Raw genomic sequence first — 16,998 nt, forward strand, 5'->3', positions numbered from 1 at the left:
AATGGTAGAGTTTCACTTTGCATACAAAGGACATTAAATATATTAGCCATTCAGTTTAATTGATGTATTTCACTCCTTTCAGTATACTGCTTCCAACCAGTTGGTTCTTTTCATTGTAGGGTTTCAAGCTTTGATTACCAATGGACAAAATTCTTGAAGAGATTTATCGCACTGTGATGAACTAAATTCCAAGAAGTCCCATGTTTAAACTTACTCTCTTGGTGTCAGTTCTCTGGCTTCTACCTTTTTCCTGACCTTTCTCCAAACTATGTTTTCTTCCATTTTTCACATTGTTTAAAAACATCCTCAAACCTATGAGGTTTCTGGGGTCAATGATTGCTCTGAAACAGGAGACAGGACAAAATACCCAGATCCTACCAGAGACATAAGCAAACACCACAATATTCAATACATGTTTAATTATGTTGAATATACGGACCATTATAATAAAACCCAGGGAACAAATGGTGCTGACATGGCAAAGACATGCCTTTCAATGGATAATCTCCTTCCATAAAGCCAAGACCTTGTCGTTAGGATAAGGCAGAGACAATAAGAAATCTAGGTGTATGATTAAATTCTGTGATGTGCCATGGGGATCTGTTCCTGAAATTGATACTAATCAGAATTAACTCCTATTACTTTTCTCTTCTTATATATCTTTAAATTAGCATGCACTCCACTACAGCTTCCACTTAAGGATGCGGCTGACTCTTCAATATATGGGAAATATTGATCATCAAGGATGATAAGCTTTTATTCCTGCACTAAGAAGATTAAACTGTTAGGGAAATCCCTGATTGTCAATAAATTGATGCTGCATAGGAATATGGCTCGCCTTCTCTATATTTTAGTAGCTACCATCTTGGATAAGAATGTCAGTCCTATGTCAGGATCTGCCACAAATACTTTTACCCACCACCAAGCCTAATGTGTCCTTCTATTTCATGTCTAAACTGCAAAATCATAAAAGAAGTCTGGTGCTAAGCTTTTAAAACAAACAACAGAATTCCCTAGACGAGATTAAGATTACTGCTCATCAAGGAGATCATTACCTTCAAAGAGGAGATTCATTGCAAAGACCCTTCAATTAATAAAATCTATAAAGATAAATTTCATATTTATTTTTCTTTCTTCCTTCCTGCCCTCTTTCCTTCCATCCTCCCTCGTTTCCTTTTTCTTTCTCCCTCCCTTTCTTTCTGTTTCTTCCTCCCTTCCTTCCTCCCTTTCTTCCTTCCTTTTCTGATTTAGTTATGAAGTTTCCTGTTTTACATCACAAAACAGCTATTTCCCAGGTTCTAAGACTTGGTGAGGTACCATATTTGGCTCTGCTGAAATACATTCAATTATGACTTCAGAAACAATCCTCTGTCCTTTCACTAACTGAGCCATTTCCAATGCCTCCTATCTAAGTGAAAGCAATGGTTTGTTTCCTGACACAGATATCTACACACAGAGAGCCAGATCTCTCTGTAAGGCTTTTCCTAAGAAAATCCTTCTGGTGTGGTGGTAATGCCAAGCTTTGTGGTATGTATGTAAGTTTTGCCTAAATGATTACAAGTTTCTCAGCTCTTCTGGTTAAGAACTCACATTTCAGTGTTAATGGCAAGATGACTCTTGTAGATGTAAACTTAAACACTATATCCCCCACTGTATCTTTTTCGGGAGACTAGAAGCCAAGACTGAGCAGAAAAGATGGAATATAATGCCGTTTCCAGTGGAGTGGCCAGCCCTAAGATAACGATGGAATACTATGAACAGTGGTGCTGCAAACACCATCAGTGGATGAGAGGCCACCAGTGGATGTGGGCCACCAAATAAAGTATTAGCCTAAAACACCAGGACAGAGAGCTGCAAAGGAGCACAAGGAGGGGGTTCCTTTTTGTTATGGCTAGTGCTTTGTATTGGGGCTGTGATAGTATTTCTACCGTATGAGTAGGGACCTGGGCATCTGTACTTCTGCCTTGCTCACGCTCACTGTATTTTATCTGAAATAGGGAAATCTCTGCTCAGGGAAATCCATGGGGCAAATGCAGTGTTATTTAACGATTGGAGAGGGGGCAAACCAAGGCTGCTTAGGATCTCCACGTGGCTCTTCATCCTTTCGTTAGGACTTAACACTTGGAGACCTTCCTGCTTCTGGGAATTTGCTCCACACATGCTACTCATTCCTGCGGCAGAGCAGGACCAAGTCTGCAAAAAGCCAGGAAATACATGAATCCCTCAGACGCGGGAAACAAGAGTGAAGTCGGTAAACCTTCTCTCTTAGGTCACCTCATACGCATCACTGATTCTTTCTGCTGTTTGCTCACCCCATCAATAATAGTAGGCACTTTCACTGACAGTGATAATCTGAGTGACTCTGGACTGGGTTCTGACAACTGCACTGGGAGGAAGATGAGGTTCTGCCCGGAGGCGGGACCCAGCTTGGGCTGATACACACAGGTCCTGTGACAGCCGTGGATGGGGGAGTGGCTCTGCCCCTGGCCTCCTTCACACCACGGCCCCAGCCCCTTGTCACAGCCGCATCTCAAGATTACGATGAGCGACAGTATCTACAGCACAATGAGTCTATGTACACATGGACCATTCCCTCGGCATGCTTTAGAGAGAGGCGCACACGCTCACACACACGTACACCCACGTTGAGAGCGAGAGACAGCACGCGCGCGCAGTGGAGAGAATTAAAATGGCACTTCCTAGCATCTGCGGCGTGACTAGTGCTGGTGGGGCGGGCGGGGGGGAGTGAAAGGAAGTGGTGGGGGGAGGATAAAGGGGGCATATCCCGGACAGATGTGGGGGAGATAGAACACACTGAAGGGAAAGGAGATGGTCTTAAAAGTTGGAGAGAGAGTGGAGGCAGGAAAGCCAGGTAAGGCTCAAGGCAGGACTCCATTGATAGTCTGAATGGCTATGAGTCAGCTCAAATAAAAATCAGAATAAAATGATGATGGAAGTATAAACACCAAAGGCAAGACCTGCAAGACAGTATTTTTTCTTTCCCCACAAATGAAAAAAGATGAAGGAAGGATCAAGTGTGTGTGTGTGTGCGTGTGTGTGTGTGTGTGTGTGTGGTGGTGGAGGGTTAATATCCATCTGGTACTTCTTCACTTGTCTTATTTTTACAACATTGGATCTCTTTACCATGATGGAGTCTTTACACAGTATACATTTGCTTAGATATACACATTTCTTGGTAGAACTTTTCCCACCCTGAATTATATGTCTATTTTTATTGATGGATTTTAAAAATTGTTTTAAATGTTGTATTTTCTTCTTCATTTTCTTATTTTCCCTTTCATTTATTAACACACAAAGTTGTGAAATAAATGGTCTCCCCCCATCTCGCTCTCTCTCTCTCTCGCTCTGTATCCTGTGTGACGCATTTGTGTGTGGTTTTTTTTTTATTATTCTTTTTAAACTTTTATTCTGTTAACATTTGCTGAGAAGGCAGAGCAGAGATGCTGCCAGCAGCCACAGTGGTACGGCCAGACTGATGGATCCGTTTATTCCTCTCACCGACCCAGGTCCTGCAGTGCAAAAGAGAGAGAGAAAAGAGAATAGTTACATCTGGCCTACTCTATGTCACAGCACACAGCTGACTGTGTCAGAGGTAAGACTGGGCCATGTACCAGCATCTCAAAGTCAGGGCACTTATATGCAGCCCAAGAAGGGCTCACGATCTTTTCTAAATCCTTCTCCTTGAGCTATAAGTATTTTAAGGGGTATCCTGTGTGATGGAGGAGTGGTCTCCTCTTTGCCCAACTTCATCCTGCATGCCCTGCTCTGCACAGCACTGCGATGCCAGCTCTCATTAAGAGTCCAAGCATTGGTGAGGGTCCTTCAGCAGCCAGACACAGCCTCCTCCAGCTGATTCATCACAGCATCTCCATCAATAAACATGGAAGCAATCTGTTACTCTCTCCTTTCTCAGAGGGAAGCAGTAATTATTTATTTGTTAATGGGGAGGGGAATTGTTTCAAAGTAACATTTATGGATGGGTGGCACCTTAGCTGCAAGGCAGAAAATAAGTCAACTCATTGTGGAATCTTAAGCAGCAGCAGGGGATCATCTGGTTCAAAGTCTTCATTTGACACTTGAAAAATAAAAACTAAAGACAATAACAACAAAAACAAAAAAGCCTAGCAAGGCAGGTCCAAACCAGAAGCAGAACTGAGGCTTGAACTTGCCCAGAATTCATCCTGGAGGGGCTGTCTGTGGTTTCCCAGTGCCACCTGAGTTTTCCCAATGTGGACACGATTTGGAGGATGTGGGTGTAAGAATGGAGAGGAAAGTGGGGAAGGGATTTGTGTGTTGACACAAAGAGAATTGAGGCAGTAAATGTAGGTCCAAAGAGCTTGTCTCCTATGATTTGCCTGTTGCATTTTCTCCTTTTATATAGCTCTGTTCATTTAGATTCATTACAAGAGAAAAATAGTAGTATTTTTCACACCAAAGACTTTTGAATTTAAGACTGTATGCTTACCAGAGGTAAACCCATGCACATATGGTCACCTTATCTTTGATAAAGGAGGCAAGAATATACAATGGAGAAGACATCCTCTTCAATAAGTGGTGTTGGGAAAACTGGACAGCTACATGTAAAAGAATGAAATTAGAACATTCCCTAACACCATACACAAAAATAAACTCAAAATGGATTAAAGACCTAAATGTAAGGCCAGACACTATAAAACTCTTAGAGGAAAACACAGGCAGAACACTCTATGACACAAATCACAGCAAGATCCCTTTTGACCCACCTCCTAGAGAAATGGAAATAAAAACAAAAATAAACAAATGGGACCTAATGAAACTTAAAAGCTTTTGCATAGCAAAGGAAACCATAAACAAGACAAAAAGATAACCCTCAGAATGGGAGAAAATATTTGCAAACAAAGCGACTGACAAAGGATTAATCTCCAAATTATACAAACAGCTTATGAAACTCAATATCAAAAAAACAAACAACCCAATCCAAAAGTGGGCAGAAGACTTACATAGACATTTCTCCAAAAAGATATACAGATTGCCAACAAACACATGAAAGAATGCTCAACATCATTAATCATTAGAGAAATGCAAATCAAAACTACAATGAGATATCATCTCACACAAGTCAGAATGGCCATCATCAAAAACTCTACAAACAATAAATGCTGGAGAGGGTGTGGAGAAAAGGGAACCCTCTTGCACTGTTGGTGGGAATGTAAATTGATACAGCCACTATGGAGAACAGTATGGAGGTTCCTTAAAAAACTACAAATAGAACTACCATATGACCCAGCAATCCCACTGCTGGGCATATACCCTGAGAAAACAATAATTCAAAAAGATACATGTACTACAATGTCCATTGTAGCTCTATTTACAATAGCCAAGACATGGAAACAACCTAAGTGTCCATCGACAGAGGAACGGATAAAGAAGATGTGGCACATATATACAATGGAATATTACTCAGCCATAAAAAGAAATGAAATTGAGTTATTTGTAGTGAGGTGGATGGACCTAGAGACTGTCATACAGAGTGAAGTAAGTCAGAAAGAGAAAAACAAATACCATATGCTAACACATATATATGGAATGTAAAAAAAAAAAAAGGTTCTGAAGAACCTAGGGGCAGGAGAGGAATAAAGATGCAGATTTACAGAATGGACTTGAGGAAATGGGGAGGGGGAAGGGTAAGCTGGGATGAAGTGAGAGAGTGGCATGGACGTATATACACTACCAAATGTAAAATGGATGGCTAGTGGGAAGCAGCTGCACAGAACAGGGAGATCAGCTTGATGCTTCATGACCACCTAGAGGGTTGGGTTAGGGAGGGTGGGAGGGAGATGCAAGAGGGAGGAGATATGGGGATATATGTATATGTATAGCTGATTCACTTTGTTATACAGCAGAAACTAACACACCATTGTAAAGCAATTATACTCCAATAAAGATGTTAAAAAATTAAAATAAATAAAATAAACTGTATGCTTAGACAATGACATTCAAAAGAGAAATTGGTGTCACTGTAATTATGTGTCACTTGGAAGTTTTGAGGGCACATACGGAGATCAATACGTGTGAATGAGTCTGTGTGTGTGTGTGTGTGTGTGTTTAAACCTATGATGGTTTTCAAATGCAATGGAAGCATTCTCTGGTAGGTACATGTTTCCAAAATTGTCTACAAACATACCAGATCAGGTGTAAAATAATACAGAAAATGTTGAACTCAAAAATGTTTTCCTATCTGTGTTTTATGTAAATAATAATAGGAACAACAACAACCAAATACAACCAAGGAACAATTATGGAGCACTTCTTACAAGTACTGTTATAAATGCTTTACAAATACAAGCACACAAGCATGTTATGAGGCAGGTACTCTAGTGAACCCTGTTTCACAGTGAGATAAGGGAGGCACAGACAGGTTAAATCCATCGCACGAGTTTACACAGCTAGTAAGCAGAGGAGCTGGGGATCCCCCATGTGGCTGGCTCCAGAGACTTTGCCTGTCACCACTGCACAGTGTGGTTACACAATGAAGGGGTGCTGGTGAGTCTCTTGTCAAACATTCGGCAAATAAAATCTGGGTTTGTTTAAAACAGTAGCCCAGAACAAACAAAACAACAGGATGGCATCCATTATCTTTGAAAAAATGATTTTCATTAGAAGATTTTTTTTACTAGAATGTCTCTTGAGAAAATTAAAAATAACCCCTAGTATAAAAACATGAATATATACAAAGTTTGAAGAGCATAGTTACAGGATAAAATGAGTGTTATTATATGTTGAGCTATGGAAACACAGAAAAACAATGTAAATATTCAATCAATTTAATTTTTCTGAATGGCTGTAGGATCATATTAATAAAAGGCACTGTAGCTACCTTCAGGTTCACGCTTTTCATGAGGAATTAAGGTTCAGGAAGATTTTACATCCTGCACAAAGCACCTGATTAGTAATTGTTGACCAGGCCCTAGTGTTCTGAGTCTTAGCTCAATGTTCTTCCTAATTCACCTCCCCCCCACCCCATTCTTTCTGGCCTTTTAGGACCTTTCATCTCCTTTAATGGTATCTCTCCAGGGCTTCTGGCGTGATGGCAATGTGTTTCCCTATCATTTTAATTCCTCTTTAGACTTTAGATGTCATGAGCTCTGTGGCACATTTGTTTGGATTAGTGTGTCAGTGATGCTTCCAAAACAAAGTCTACACACAAATTGAGGCCATACAGGGTTAAGCAAGAATGATTTTTGTTTTGCCCTAGGGATAGTATGAAAACAGAAAGTTTTCAGAAAGACTCAATTCTGCCTATTTTCTTAATCTCATTTTTAGTGCTGGGACAGGCTAGATTATCTTTCAGACATCTTGGAGTTGAGTGGTACCTGGGGGAGTCTGAAAAGTCTAGTGTTACCATTTTATTTGAAGGGTAGTAAATATTTGAAAAAACAAAAATGCCATCATTGAAAAATATGATATATGCATATATGAACCTAGATAAACCTTTCATATATAACGTTCTTGCTAATGTATGTACACACATATATATGCAGATACCATAAGTATATTTGTTATATGCATACTCATATATACACATATGATATACACATGTTATAGGTCTTTTAATACACATAATTGAGAATTCACTGTTACTTTCACATGCTATTCTATGTTATACATAAGGAATCCCAGTACAACTGTGCTAATAATCTTTAATTTTATCTCTAATAAAATTATTATTACATATTGGAAATGGATTTTGTGGATCTGTTAAAGATATTTTCATCTCTATCAATTACTATTTATTAAGTGCTCTCATATAGCTATTTGATGTGCTTATATGACTTCCTCTTTTCATAATTGGTTTTGAGAAAAAATAAATAGGCTTGAAAAAGTACAAGGGTAAACGGGTGATAGTTGTGGAATCAACACAAATGTGTGTGCAATTACAGACATGTATGTGACGGCATAGGAGACAACTTCAGTTAATGGCTATTTCAGGAAAGAATAATCAGCAAAATCATTAATTATGTTTTAGTTCATAGTTATGAAATTTCTGCTTATTTGTGGAAATGCAAATAATAAATCTTATTTCCCACGCCAGATGGCCACACTCAGCAAGTGCCTTTATATACTGACAGATATAATGAAAGCAAGAGTCTGCAAACATAAATTAGCCTTAAGAATAGATGCGCAAATAGAACCACCATTCAAAAATTGCTACATGTTTTTCATGTAACAGACAAAAATCATATCTGGTATTTAGCCACATCCTATATGTGTATATGTGTTTATCTAGTAAACATTCAATTATCATTATTGTTATTAACTCTAGAAGTCTGGATTACAGAAAGGCATGAAATACCTGAATCAAAGGCATTGGTTTGTGAACTGGGTCAAGGCTTTTAATGTTTGACCTGAAGGTGCGAAATTTAGCTGCCGCAGGATTGGGAATCTTGAGTCAACACACCAGGTCAAGGTTCTCAGCCCCAGGACAGGATGATAGGTGAGACTCTGTATCGGGGTCGAAGCCTGACCACACTTTGCCATGACAATGCTTATCAAAGGGATTTGTGATTAAGGGCAAGATTGATAAAACATCCTGAAATTTCGGGATCTGAGAATTTGGGGGCAAGTCTTTACCCTACAAATCTGATGCAGGATGCTAAACCAACTGATTTGTCTTTCAGTAAAATCTCAATGAAAGGACAAGGTGATTTTTCAGCACCCGCTTTAGAGAGCATGTGCTTGGAGACACTTTGTGATTCAATGTGGCAGCATTTCTGTTGCTTCTCCTGAATACTTTGAGCTCTTTTCCAGGATTTGGGACCAGATTTATTCAAAATAATCATTAACCACACCCTCAGTGATCACTGTGCATTCCTTCCAGCCACTAAGGTATCCAGGTCATTTATAATTTTATTCCTGTACATAGTTCAGTCATACAAGAAAAGAAGAATGGCCAGATGAGTTTAAGTTTGAATTCTTCTTAGAATTACTAAGGATTGACTGACTAAGAAGAAAACAAAAATATAAACGATATACAAAATAATTGTTAAGCAAAGGAGAAAAATAATCTCCTAAATGTCTCAGTATCTAGATGCCCAGACTGAGGCCCCCCGTCAATGTCCTGGGAGCCATGTTTAAAGGGAAAAAGACGGACTTTGGCGCCACCTGCTGTCCACTTTCTACCAGTACAGCTTTCTCTGCGTGAATGAATCCACTGGAGATGACAGCCTATAATTTCCAGGCTGGAGCAGATTGGAAGAGGGGATATATTAATATTTTCTTCGACCCGTGTGTCTTAGAATTAAATTTGGGTTCCTTCTCCATAATTCTTTATGCATTAGCTCCTCTTTCTATAAAGTGAGTCTTGGGTAAGGCTGAAGTATTCTCACAGTGAAGTGGGACTATCATATTTTTTCCATCAAAACAGCATCAAATATTTTGACTTGCAAAATTTTGAAATTTTAGGCCATTACTTAGAATTTCTTTGAATGACACGAGGAATTTTTCTCGTTGGTCTTTGAAAAAAAAATCCTATGCCCTATTTTCCCCTCCACACCAAAGCTCTGTGGTATCACTATGTTCTACTAACACCAGCTACTTAAGATTCAAATGTAATTGATAATCATGGCATTGGAGAGGGAAGAAGGGCTGAAGAGAATGGTAGTTTATACTTTTTGCCCCAAATAATCTTGGTCCTATGTACATATTTTTGGTCACCTCTTCCCTGCTGCATTCTGTGAGGACTTGCTAGCACTGGTCATAAACAAGGTGCTGGCCCTTTCCTGGGTATAACCAACAAAGTGTGCACAATCTCTGAGGCTCTTCACTCATAGGCTCTAAGTACCACAAGAATAGGTTCTCACTATTGAGAATGATCTTGGTAGTCTCATCCCCTTTGAAACTCAGAGAAGAAGACATCTTCATAGGAGACAATTACCAATCCAAGTGGGTGGCCATGAAGATTTTTGGAGGGTGGTGTCTGCCAAACAGATTTTTCCATGACACTGTCGGGGATTTCTGTTGGTTTTGTGAAGATGACACCTCAGAATTGGCAAATTGTTTTAATCTTAGGGTCCATATCCTGAAGCTTTGAACTGATTGCACTGTCTTTGTAGGGGAAAGTATACAACTTATATGCCACATGGCTGATGAAGTTATGTGGGGCAGTTGGAGGGCACAAAATCCCGGGATATCCCAGCAGCCCGGGTATCATGTAGCAGGGTGAGAGTATATGAAGACCTGGGAGAACGCTCAGGCAGGAGGGGATATTAAATGCTCAAGTGCTCCATTTTAGGAGACTCTGTTCTATCTCCTTTAGCAATATATCTACTTGAACAGCCAACAAGGGATGGTAAAGTAGACTCTGTCTCTTCTGAAAGCCTTGTCATTGGGCAGTGAACATTTCCCAAAGTGCAGCTCTGCAAGAATTAACCATGGGCACTTAAGGAAAGTGGGAGGGGGAATAACTTGCTCAGTTCCAGAGATTTAAAAATGAATAGCTGTCAAAAGCAATATTGGGGTCATGGGTTGGATCAGGGGCTGTTTTTCGCAAATGAGAAAGTTCACAATTTGGGAAAAATAGTAGCAAATGTGTTATGGAATTTATTATCACAGATTATTGAAATGAAATAAAGTGTATAAGGCCCCAATGTATTTCTGTAGAATCTTAATTTTAACATACAGAAGGTAATCAGAAATAAGAACCATACCTTTTTGCTTGAAGTGCACGGTGGTGCCAATTTCTACAAAGGAAACATTTAGCAAAACAAAAACAGGTAAAAAGTTCTGTATCAATTGAGAATAAGCACAAAGGTAGTCTGGTACTCTCCAGTGAAAGGAACATGAGAGAAAGGGTGGGAAGAACGCTCTCAGAGGAACATATATGGGTAGAGATGGAAAGAAAGGCACACAGAAAGAGATTGTTTTGTTGGAACAAATGTTGTGCAGTTGGAGGTGGCAAAAACAATTTGCAACTACGAATACTTGATGTAACATGTGATGTGCGCAAACAAGTACAAGAACTCTGAGTATGGCATGTAAAAGTACACTTGACTGCAATTTAGGGGAATGATAGGATGTGTCTGGCCCCCGACCCCATTCTACCATTTTGCTCCTGGTTTGCTTTACTCAAGCTAATTGACTTTCTTCCTTTGCCTTTCTTCCTTTTCTTCTAATACACGAAATCCATTCCAACTTTCAAACCTTTGCACTTGCTGTTTCAACTGCTTGGAGTGTTCCTCCCCAGACCTCTGCCTGGCTTACTCAGTCACTTCATTCAGATTTCTGCTGAAATGTCAACAACCCAGGAAGGATTTCTCTCATCACCTTCTCAAAAATGGTATCCTCTGTTACTTCCTATTATTTTACCCTGATTTACTAATATTAAGAGCACCGATCACTACTTGGCATCATGTCATACACTTACTTATTTGCTTGTTCAGAGTTTATCTCCTCTGTTAGAACATATGTGCCATGAAGGCAGCAACAGTGCATGTATTGTCAACCATTGTATCCCTGGGGCCTAGATAAGAGCCCGGCATGCAGCAGGTATTCAATAAATATTTGTCGAGTGTATAAATAAATCTCAGGGTTGGAAGAGCTTCTATAGGTCACATACTTGCCTTCCTTTTAAGTATCCTTATCAATTAAACCACAGTACTTAGACCTTTAGGAGTAAATATGGAACATTTCCATAGGATACTTTGAATCTCAGGACCAGCTGAATGACTGCTCAGATATAGGAGTCCAAACCATGGCTGTTGGATAGGGATTTTCTTCTCTTTGAAGATCAGCATGTAGCCCTGCATCCCTGAATGGCATGCTTTCACTAAGTGACTTGGACTCTCAAGCCAAAGAGAAGCTTTTGATTTGGACAGCCAGTCTCCTCACTGTCCTGCTTGAAACTTGTTTATGCTTTCTTATGGCTCCCGGGATAAAGGCTAACATCCCTAGCATGACATCCATGGCTCTGCCCTTTCACCCCTCCAGCCTCATCAATGTTTATCATCTCTGCATTCCAGCCCACAAGCCATCTTGATGCTCCATGGTACCATGTTTTCTCTGCTGTGGGGCCTATGGCCTAATGATGTCTCTACTAGGAATCCCACTCGTCATTCAAACTTCAGTTACAAATTCCACAGAGATGTCTTCCTTTGACTCCTTGGTAAAATTATGTCCCTTTGTTATAAGCTCTGTTCTCCTTCATAACACTCATCTCAGTTTTAATTTCAAATGCATTTGTCTGAGGTTTTGATTAATGCTTATCTTCACTAGTGAACTTTGAGTTCCACGGAAGCAGAGGCTGAGTCTGTTATTGTTCCCTGTTTAGCACAGCAAATGCATGACGGCACTCTGAGTGCAAAACGGGCCAAAACAGAACGGGCGGAATCACTGAAGTATGAGAAAAATAAAGGTATGCCAGGCATCCTCCTAACAGAGGATCTGAGACAGAGAGGCATCCTCCTAACAGAGAATCTGAGTAGCTGAACTCTTTATTCTCTGATTTAGCACAAAGGGGTCAGATCTTCAGAATCAGGTCTGCAAAGTTTCTGAGGTTCAGAGCAATCTCCTAAACCTCTCCCTCCCCAATTTTCCATTTGCCCTTCCAAAGGAGACCACAACGAGAAGCTCTCAAACAGCATGGTGTTTTCTAGCATTCTTATGATGCCAATAAGAAGGGCGCAATTATCCTAGTGTCTGAAGCCTTGAAAATGTTTGGCTACAATTCAGCGTTAGCAAAACTAGTATCAGCTGGACTGTGTGTGCATCTAAGGACAGTTTCCCTAAACTGGTCAGGTGTGGAGTGGGGGCTGGTGGGGAGCCCCGTGTGAATGTTCTTTTTTTTTTTTTTGCGGTATGCGGGCCTCTCACTGTTGTGGCCTCCCCCGTTGCGGAGCACAGGCTCCGGACGCGCAGGCTCCGGACGCGCAGGCTCAGCGGCCATGGCTCACGGGCCCAGCCGCTCCGCGGCATATGGGATCCTCCCAGACCGGGGCACGAACCCGTATCCCCTGCATCGGCAGGCGGACTCTCAACCACTTGCGCCACCAGGGAGGCCCGAATGTTCTTTTATACCATGAGTGCTGGTGCACTTCCAAAGACACTCAAGGCCATCAGTACCTGCCCTACTATCCTCGAAGAGTTAGTCCATTCCCTGTAGCAGGATGGAAGTCCATTCAGAAGCTTGGAGCAAGATTTCTGCTCCTCTCCTAGCAGAAGCCAGCAACTGATGTCTCTCTCACCTTAGAAGTGAAGCAAGATTCTATCAAGATATAAAATGCCAGTCTCCACCTGTTGACCACACTGATCATTGGACCACTAACGTTTCAGTTGTATATTAAACACGCTGACACCTGTTTTCTTTCATAATACCTTCTCTCACCACTTTTCTTTGAAATCAGCATATCACCTTAAAATTTGTGGAGAATTGCATATCATAATAGGAGGAAACTGAGGCCCAGAGAGGCTAATCAGTTCTCCAAGGTCACACAAACAGCAAGAAGCAGAGCTGAGATTGAAGTTCAGGGCTCCCAGTTCTCCAGCCAGAACTCTGAACATTATTCACTATACCCCTCTAGAATTTTTACGACAGCAAATCTGAGTAAGCATAGCCTATATAACTCTAGGTTTATCTATCACTGGGACATTTAAATGATTCAATATTGACTGGGGAAAGTTTGACTGCTCTGTGCAAAGTACAACTTCTTTCTTTGGCCAAGCCTTTTGGTTTATCATTCTTTAGAATTTAGAAGGACCTCTCAAGGTCACAAAGTGATGCTCTTCACCCAAAGGGGCTTACATCCGTGATGGAATCATCTTCATGTAAAGAACACTTGTTTTTCCCTGCTCCATCCCAAGCCTCATGGAATAATTCCAAGCAATTGTTCAGGAACCTGGGCAGGCAGGGAAACCAATAGTTCTGCTTAGGCTATAAATTATCACTTCATTTCTCTTTGCCTCAGTTTCATCAACTGTAAAATAAGTTCAATCAAATGCTTCTTATAAAGTTATTCTATCAGTTAAATTAATTATCATACTATGCTTAGAATGCTGCCAGACACATAGTAAATGCTCAATAAATAAGAGTTGTTGTTGTCAGGTTTATGGTAAAAATCCCTTCTAGGAAAGATTGTCAGTTAAAGTTTGGCGGAAAAAGAGAACAACAGATCTTAAAAGCAAGCCATAGCAGTACAGTTTCAAAAAAAATTTCTTTTTAAAAATCTGCAACATTATGGATGAACAAAACAAGATAATGCTAGCACACTGAAGTGATAGGGAAGCAGGCTGATTAGGCAGCAGTTTGGTCAGGAGAAAACTAGCAATGGGTTAACCAGTCACTGGCACAGGCTTGGGCAAAAGTTTATATGTCCTAAATGGATTTCTTAGGGAACAGACACTCCCCTACTAATCAATTAAAAAGAGTTCAACAAAAGAATTTAAAAACATTGCTCAAATACTACACTCTATGAAGAAAATGTCACAAAAATTCAGATAAAAATATACACTTGTTTAAAATATCTTTAAAAAGCAAACTAGCTTACCAGTTATATTTTAGGAAGTCTTCCCAATTGCAATAAATGAACTAGTTTGTGAAATACTAATGATCTTAACACTTGGAATTCCATTTGTACTTAGAAAAAGGGAACAGAGTGCTTATTTTGTACAATTATTTCCTACTCATCCTCTTCTGTTAGAATAGAACATTCTCTTTTGAGGAGCAAAATCCCGTATTTTTTTGAGCGGGGCTCTTTGAAAACTTGGTTGTATGCTGCCATCTTGTGGTAATACTAAGACATGTTCCTTTGCGCCGTCTAAAGTAAATCACCTTTGTCCACGAGGTGGCAGTAGTGAGAAAAAAATTATTATTTTTTTAAGATCAGGCATGAAATGTTATTTGCAAAAAGGAGTCTTTCCTATTACAGGCAAGAAAAAAAAATTTTTTTGGTCCCTAACAACTGACAATTATTCTTTCTTTTCCAACGTGAAGGCAATCTCAGGTTCTTGAGTAAAATTGCCTTGCCAGGGATATACCAATTCTGTAGGGATTCCCTGGACATACCCATTAGAATATACCTGAAACCTACCATTTTTATGCCTCTGGAAGACTTCTCTCCATACGTCGATCTTGCTTTAGCAAATACACTTAAAAAGTAAGCATGGCAGTGCCAGTCTAAATAGTAAAATAAAAAGATAAATCTGCAGCAATACAATGGACAAAATTTTGGGGGTTCTAGTACAGAGACAGTTCTAGACTTCTGTGGAAGCATTATTGTCATATGCTTAGATCTCAGCTCCTGATGAAGGCGTACAAGGAGGCAATGGGAAAAATAATTTAATACTAGAAAAAGCAAGTGCCTTGATGAAGTTATTTATGCTAATCTGTCTTTGACTTTTGACTTTCAGATTCTTTAGAACCAGCCGTGTTATACAAACATGCAGCATCAGAAAGAGCTGACTGGGCTTTTCTCATTGGCATAGACAATGTCTTCCTTGTTCACTACTGTAGCCTCAGCTCACTATTTCTCTAGCGCAGAGTATGTGTTCAATAGATTTGCTGAATAAGTGTCTGAGTACATAAATGAATAAATGAATGAGTGACTGAGTGAATGAATTAATCAATCAATACTTTAAGAGCTGCCCTCCCTAAGATTCTAGGTAGGGGGAAATTTTATTCTCTGAAACCACTATGCCTCAACACAAAGGCAAAATGATTGTTGGGAATTCACAGTCATTTAAAGAACCATATGGGGCTGGGAGGTCCTTTCATTAGTCCCCAAATCCCTGGCAGGTAGAAAATTTTCTGGAGGGCTAAGCTTTATTTAAGAACTCATGAAATTTAAACCTTAGAAAATAAAAACCCAAGATGTTCTTTTGTTCAAAGGCCAGATTTAGTCTTTTCTCTCATCTGCCATTATGTGGTATAATTAGGTCTCTGTCTCTCTCTCTTTCTCTGTAATTACAGTGAGTGTTGTGAAGGTGAGGGATGCTTCACTGGAAGCTCTAGAGTTTACAGTTTGGTAACTCCCTTAGTACCTGAGGAAATTTCCATATCTATATTTATGAGCTATTTTGGCATTTTGCCTTCTTTGAATTTTATCTGGGAGAGGAGGTGAGGTTACAACGAATCCATGAGGAGAAGAATTGATTTTCAGTACTTTGACTCTTGACAACTTATCTCTAATTCTATGCTTATAAGCATTCATTCTAATTCACAGGTAGGATATGTAGAGTTTAGCGGTTTATACTGTTCGTGCAATTGTTCTAATTCCAGGGTATTTACTTGAATGTAAACGGCTCACTTTTCAATACACCACAGCCACTGGAGCAAGGAGACATTCTCTGTTGCATATGGCACAACTCTTTCTATGAGGCCAATCTTCTGATATGTCTCAGGTTTTGAAAATGACATGTTACAGGACTTAAAATAACTAATCGCACTTCTTTTCTGGGCCAGAATTAATAAGAGTGTATGTTCAGGGGAGACGGAGGGTCCAAATTCAACACAGATTTTATCCTCCAGTTGCCTGGGAAAAGTAAGAGAGGGACAGAGTTAAAATCACTAAGAAATTTAATGAAATTAATGTATAAGAATATTCGACGCGATGCTTCTTCTTCCCTCACTGATGCTGAGGACCTGAAACATAACATTTGTTAAGGGTCCTCCATGGGAATTTATGATTTTTTGTGCGCTTTTTTTTTTTTTGTCAAGGTTTTGAAAAATAAAACCTTTTTTTTCTATAGTAGCTTAAAAGGGGGACATTTTTATTAATTCAATTTTCAAAGCCACACTGTGAAAGTTGTTAATTTCTTTCTCAATGGTTTCTCTGCTCTACTTGGAGGCTTTAGGGATTAGCACTTCTACTTACAAGTATTATTATTATTTTCCTTTTTACATAGGAAAAAGATATGCCTATGATTTCTATTTGGATTGTTAGAGTTCTAAATTTTCTCTTTTACTATCTTCACGTTTTATAAATCCTAATGCCTAGTATTTCTAGAGTA

At 39.7% G+C, this 16,998-nt stretch overlaps 1 protein-coding gene across 1 annotated transcript in view; it reads right to left on the minus strand.

Moving 5' to 3' along the window:
* Positions 1 to 445: 445 nt before the first annotated feature.
* Positions 446 to 16,998, minus strand: part of LSAMP (limbic system associated membrane protein) — a 663,395-nt gene continuing 646,842 nt past the window's right edge. The window contains exon 7 of the mRNA XM_060098969.1: positions 446 to 3,530. Coding sequence (XP_059954952.1) covers positions 3,433 to 3,530 — 98 coding nt within the window. The 3' untranslated portion in view covers positions 446 to 3,432. The remainder of the gene's footprint in view (positions 3,531 to 16,998) is intronic.

The sequence above is a fragment of the Mesoplodon densirostris genome, chromosome 5 (assembly GCF_025265405.1).
Source record: "Mesoplodon densirostris isolate mMesDen1 chromosome 5, mMesDen1 primary haplotype, whole genome shotgun sequence".
Taxonomy (NCBI): domain Eukaryota; kingdom Metazoa; phylum Chordata; class Mammalia; order Artiodactyla; family Ziphiidae; genus Mesoplodon; species Mesoplodon densirostris.